Here is a 6,324-nt window from a genome sequence, read left to right as displayed (position 1 = left end):
AAAAAAAAAATAAATAAATAAAAATAAAAATAAAAAAAATAAAAAATAAAATAAAAAGAGAGGAAATAGATAATGTCATCTGCTTCATGGCACCATGAAAGCCATACATCATACCTGTGTTAGATTTCAAGGGTTTGCTGTACATAGATTTATAAAGTGTGGATTTCTGCATCACAACCGATATTATTGATGCTACTGCCTTTTTTTGTAAAATCTAGCTCTTTGCTAGATTTTGCTGGGTGAGATAGCTCACATCTGTAATCCCAACACTTTGGGAGGCTAAGAGGGGAGGACTGCTTGAGGCTAGGTGTTCAAGACCAGCCTGGGGGAGACCCCATCTCTACAAAAATATAAAATTTAAAAAAAAATCTAACATGTACACTTATGTTTATTACAGCACTGCTTACAATAGCAAAGACTTGGAACCAACCCAGATGCCCATCAGTGATAGGCTGGATAAAGAAAATGTGGCGCATATACACCATGGAATACTATGCAGCCATTTAAAAAAACGAGTTCATGTCCTTTGCAGGGACATGGATGAGGCTGGAAGCCATCATCCTCAGCAAACTAACACAGGAGCAGAAAACCAAACACTGCATGTTCCCACTCATAAGTGGGAGCTGAACAATGAGAACACATGGACACAGGGAGGGGAACATCACACACCGACACCTGTCAGGAGGTGGGGGTCAAGGGGAAGGAAAGCATTAGGACAAATACCTAATGCATGTGGGGCCTAAAACCTAGATGACAGTTTGATAGGTGCAGCAAACCACGATGGCACATGTATACCTATGTAACAAACCTGCACCTTCTGCACGTGTATCCCAGAACTTAAAGTGAAAAAAAATCTAATCATTTGGCTAAGCTAAATGCCTAGAACCTTGCTTCATGCTGGAAGTGAAAATGAGTTTTGCCCTCTTGCATACTTCTGTGGACTCTGGTGTCATGCCCTGAGGTGATGGGAGATAATGAGCAATCTCAAAGAGAATCCTTCTCAACAGTGGCCTAGTGCTCTCCTAGAGGAAGAGCGACTCTGGAGAGGGCAGCAGGGTTGCTGCCCCGAAGCAAGGAACAGCTTCGAAGACTCCCAGTTCCCCTGTGTTTTGTCATTGACCCCAAATAAGAAAGTACCGCCTGAGTCCAGGCCAAGGGAAGGAGTAGTCATTCGTACCAGCCCTGTTTTTTCTTCTGGTCATGTGTTTCCTCACATTTCCCATCAACAATCAGATGTGCTCAGGCAAGTTGTCTTCAAGGCTAATCCTTCTTACATTCTATCGTACATATGAATCCCCTGGCAACTTGTGAGAATGCAAATTCTGGTTCAAGAGGCTCAGGGAGGGGCAGCGTCTGCATTTCTTGCAGGCTTTCAATGCTTCTGGTCCACAGACCACAGTGTGAGTAACCAGTCCCTGAAAAATGTGGAAGGATTTTTTTGTGTGTTTCTCGATGTGGTTTTGATTTGAGCAAGGATGGCAGTACCAGCAAAAAAGAAATTTACTCATGAAAGAAACCTGAAATGTATTAACTCAGGGCTCTACTGGAAGTTCCCTATATAAAATGGGGTTGGTAAGAAGGTGGATGTATTGTCAAACCATTTGGGTTTGAATCTCACAGGCCTGCAGTACTCAACTGATAATCAGTTCATACAACGGCTCAAAGAACTGCAGGACTCTGCCGCCGTGGAGAAGATTCCCTTGATTCCATCTACCCCAGAAGAGATGAGCGAAATGCTTCAGCTCTGCTCCTATGTCCGCTTCAAGGTGCCCCAGCAGGTAACGTGGCTGCAGCAGTGACACAGCTACCCTCCCCAGAGGCTTGGGGGCGAGTGCCAGCTTCCTCCACATATGCCCTCCTTCACCTAATCATTGACTCCTCCTTGTCCTCTTCTGTGTACATTCAGAAGTGTCTCTGCAGTCCCTGCGACATGCCAGGCACTGTGCTGGCACAGTGGTCAATAAAGACAAGAAGCTCCCTGGGCAGACACGGTCCAGTGGGGGAGGTAGACAATGACAAGTAAACAATTACCAATGGTCATGAGTTTTACAGAGGAAATGAAGATGGTGTAGTGATTGAATAGGAAGACAGGGGTGGCTTTGATAAGCCTCTTTGAGGAACAGCATAGACAGAGGTGGAAAAACGTGTATATTTAAGATGAAGGACGCAGGAATGGCTGGAGCCCCAAGAATAAGAGAATGGTTGAGATGGAGTTAGAAAGGGAGGCAGGGGCTAATTCAGAGATACTCAATTGAAAAAAAAATCTTAGGACCTTTTTACACTCTTAAAAATTATTGAGGAACCCAAAGGGTTTTTATTTATGGGGTTTGTATTTACTATTAATATTTACCATATTAGAAATGAAAACTCATGCCAGGTGTGGTGGTTCATGCCTATAATCCCAGCACTTTGGGAGGCCAAGATGGCAGGATTGCTTGAGGCTAGGAGTTCAGAACCAGCCTGGTCAATGTAGCAAGACCCCATCTCTATTTAAATACAAATAAAATAAATGAAAACTCAGAAGATTTTAAAATGCAATGAATGTACAAGCACTCATTCCAGTAGCCAGGAGCAAGGACATCGTCCCACATTATATAGGCTCTGAAAAACAGTGTACTTTTGAGAGAATGTAAATGAAGAAGCAAGTAACGTTGAGTATTAGGAAAGTAGTTTGACCTCCTGGACTCCCAGGAGCCACTTTGAAAAATGTTGGACTAGATCCTGTAGGACCTTATAGGTTATGGAAAGGAGCCAAGGGTTTTTCTAAGTATACTCCCCCCTGAGGGATTGTGGGAGAGCACAAACAGAACAAAGGGACCCATCTGGGAAGTGTTATGCCTTGGAGACGATGGTGGTGTAGACTAGGGTTGCAGCAATGGAGCCGAGATTTGAGGAAGGACAGGATGTACAGGCGAATTGGAAATGGGGGCTGGGGAAAGGGGAGGAGTCACAGGTGACTTCCAGCACTTGAGGTCCTGAATGGATAAAAGTAGTATTTTCCTGGCTGGGCATGCTGGCTCACACCTGTATTCTCAGGACTTTGGGAGGCCAAGGCAGGTGGATTGTGTGAGTGCAGGAGTTCGAGACCAGCCTGGGCAATGCAGCAATACCTCATCTGTACAAAAAAAAATTTTTTAAATTAGCCAAGTGTGGTGGCGCACATCTGTAGTTTCAGCTACTCAGGAGGCTGAGGTGAGAGGATCACCTGAGCCCAGGAGGTGGAGGCTGCAGTGAGCCAAGATCATGCCACTGTACTCCATCCTGGGCCACAGAGTGAGAACCTGTCTCAAAAAAACAAAAACACAGAGATAGTATATTCTGAGGAGGGCAACGGCAGGTTCGGGGAGTATGCCAAGGGCTCCATTTTTCATGTGTTAAGTTCAGGTTGCCTGTGAGGCCTCCAAGTGTAGAGTTCAAGGTGTAGCTGAAGGAAGTCTGGCCTGAAGCTGTATGTACGTTGGCGCCATCAGCAGACACTAATATTGAAGGTCATGGGTCTGAATAAGGTCATCTAGGGAGATGGTGTGAAGAACCAAGAGAGGAGAGTCCAAGGCTGAGGCTTCATGACCCCAAATTATCTCCCTCTGTTGTAGGAGCTGGACCCTGCATGGACCGGTCCTCCTAGGACTTGAGAAAATGGGTGCTATTCAGAAGTTGTGAACATGACTTGATTAATAGATGTGGTTTGTCCCTCAGGAAACACCCAGAATCATTCTGTGGCGTGTTCCAGCCCTGAAATCCTTTTTTAGCTCTGAAGTTAAACTCCTTTCTCCCAGTACTGATCTCTTCCCAGAACAGAGTGGCCAAATGGTGTTTTAGAAAACTCCATGTTTTGAGTTGTCATGGATATGAAAACACCAAGAGAAAAATAAATGGCAGCTCCAAAAGCCTTTCCTTCCTAGAAGAGAAGGAGCACCTGCACACTCAACCCACCATGTCATATTGTGTTCTGATTGTCTGTCTACACATCTGTGGCCTCCACTAGGGACTTTGTCTTAATTGGCTGTTCTGTCCCCAGACTTTAGCACAGTGCTTGCATGAAGTAGGTCCTAGTATAGATTGGATGGATTGATGGATGAGCAGATGCCTGGATAATGCTGTGATGGAAAATGGATGGGTGGGTAGTTGCAGGATAGATTTTTGCATGAATTGATTCATGTGCCAGTGCACAGATGATTTAGGTCTGCAGGATGGAGAGACGGCTGAATGGTTGGATGCATGGATGGGAGGATCTCTGGATAATGCAGAGGTGGAGGTTGGATGGATTGGTGTATGCAGGAGAGATAGACAGACAAATGCATATGTGGTTCAGGATGGATGGATGGATTGAGCAGAGGTGGAGGATGGATGGACGTAAGACAAATAGATATGTGTGGGCACAGGATGGATAGCTGAACAAAGAAAATGTCTGATGCTGAGCACAGTGTTGTTATTCAACAAATTGTGATTGTTCTTCTCTCCAGGCTGAATGAGTTAGAGTCTAGTGATGCTCCAGAGGGTTGGCTTAGTCCATAGCAGCCATGGCTGGGTCTTCCCCACTTTCAGTGCACAGGACCCCTGAGAGAGTGCATTGAAGGGGTTCAGACCTGTTTCTAGGTAGAGGAGAGGAGTAGAGGAGTACAGCCACGGATGTGAACCCTGTACTCTACCTCAGGCGTCCTGAGGCAGGAGGAAGAGAAGGACTGTTTCTTCCAGCCACTGCTACCTCTTTGGGTCAGTAGCCCAGGTCAGGAGATCTGGCCTGTCCACATGGGCTGCAGCCCTCAGCAGGAAAGGCAAGTTGGTGTCAAATGATTAACAAAGGACTCTGGAACCCTCCCCAGAATCTTCTCAATAGTTTATTTCTTTATTGTTTAATAGACCTGTCATCCCCAGTGGCTGAATTTTTTTAATATAATTTGTTCTACATTTGGATATTACTGGCTAATTACTTTGTATTACGGTCATCCTCATTATGTCTTTCTTTTTCCTTTCTTTTTTTTTTGGCTCTGTCACCCAGGCTGGAGTGCAGTGGCGCAATCTCAGCTTACTGCAACCTCCGCCTCCTGGGTTGAAGTGATTGTCCTGCCTCAGCCTCCCCAGTAGATGGGATTACAGGCCTGCACCACCACATCCGGCTAGTTTTTGTCTTTTTAGTAGAGATGGGGGTTTCACCATGTTGACCAGGCTGGTCTCGAACTCCTGGCCTCAAATTATCCACCCACCTCAGCCCCCCAGAGGGCTGGGATTACAGGCGTGAGTCATCGCGCCCAGCCCATCCTGATTATGTCTTAAGTGAAGCAGAGAATTACTCAAGCCAAAGTTGCTGTCAGGCCATCTCAGGTGTCTTTAACAGGCTGTAGGGCACCTCCATTTTCATGATATTACCCAAATTCCTTTATAATTAAATTTTTTTAAAAAGCTTCTTGGAAGCCTAACTCCCCATTAGACTGTGTGCTGCATCATGGGAATTCAGAGGGCCACGCTCTAAAGATCTTGACAGTGCAATCTTGACAGATCTGGACCTCATTCTCATTCATTGTCCCAGAGCTATGAGAGGCCTGAGCAAATGAGTCTTCTCTTGCTTTCTAATGCTGGGTTCTTTATCCTTAGATCCTGCAAGGCCTTGTTGACGTCCGCATCCCTCATAACAACTTCTACCGAAAGCGTAAGTAGCCCTGCTTTCAGCCTGGAGCTCTGTGGGTGGATGGCTTTTATTTCTTAAATCTCTGACACTGTGAATGTCTCCGTGGGCCCCTGAAGAGAGGAAGTGGTGACCTGGACCCAGTGACTATCCCATGACCCTACAGGGGTGCCAGAGGCACAGTCAAGCACATGCTACATGCTCACTTTGTTTTCCTTTTCTGCAAGTGTTTTTGGAAATCGTCAGTGAGAAGTCCAGATACTCTCTCCATCAGAACATGGACAAGATCAAGGTCCCAACGCAGATCATCTGGGGAAAACAAGACCAGGTATGTAACACATGCCCGTGGCGGTCTGTGCTTGTCACCAGGGCGTCAGGAAAAACATCCTTGAGGAAGAGCAAGTGGTTATTTACAGAGTGAGCTGATAGCTGCTGTCAGGGAGAGGGAAGGCACATGTGTCGGGTGCCGGTGTTGACAGGGCAGAGCTCTGGGAGTTAAGAGCAACAACATTTGGTCTGGTAAAAGAAAAGGCAATGTTAAATCATTTTCAAAAATCATTTTTATCAAAGCCTTGCAGTCACGTAGTATAAAAAAATCTTCAAAAAGCACCAAAAGGTTTGTAATAATGAAAACTTGGTCTTTTTCGCATCCCAAATCCCAGTTTCCATTAATATGAGGCAACTCTTACTGTCTTATATAT

The 6,324-nt window shown here is 45.4% G+C and overlaps 1 protein-coding gene across 6 annotated transcripts in view; it reads left to right on the top strand.

The window, feature by feature from the left end:
* Positions 1-6,324, top strand: part of ABHD6 (abhydrolase domain containing 6, acylglycerol lipase) — a 56,867-nt gene that overhangs the window by 42,287 nt on the left and 8,256 nt on the right. For all 6 annotated transcript variants that reach the window (XR_005200036.1, XM_017527449.2, XM_017527450.2 and 3 more), the window contains 3 exons: positions 1,621-1,778; positions 5,593-5,647; positions 5,851-5,951. Coding sequence is in view for 5 of the 6 variants with exons in the window: in XM_017527449.2 (XP_017382938.1) it covers positions 1,621-1,778; positions 5,593-5,647; positions 5,851-5,951 (314 nt within the window). In the remaining variant the exon portion in view is untranslated. The remainder of the gene's footprint in view (positions 1-1,620; positions 1,779-5,592; positions 5,648-5,850; positions 5,952-6,324) is intronic.

This window comes from Cebus imitator, unplaced genomic scaffold (genome assembly GCF_001604975.1).
Source record: "Cebus imitator isolate Cc_AM_T3 unplaced genomic scaffold, Cebus_imitator-1.0 Scaffold48, whole genome shotgun sequence".
Lineage (NCBI taxonomy): Eukaryota > Metazoa > Chordata > Mammalia > Primates > Cebidae > Cebus > Cebus imitator.
Note: the sequence above shows the minus strand (reverse complement) of the source record. Positions and strands in the feature narration are given on the sequence as shown.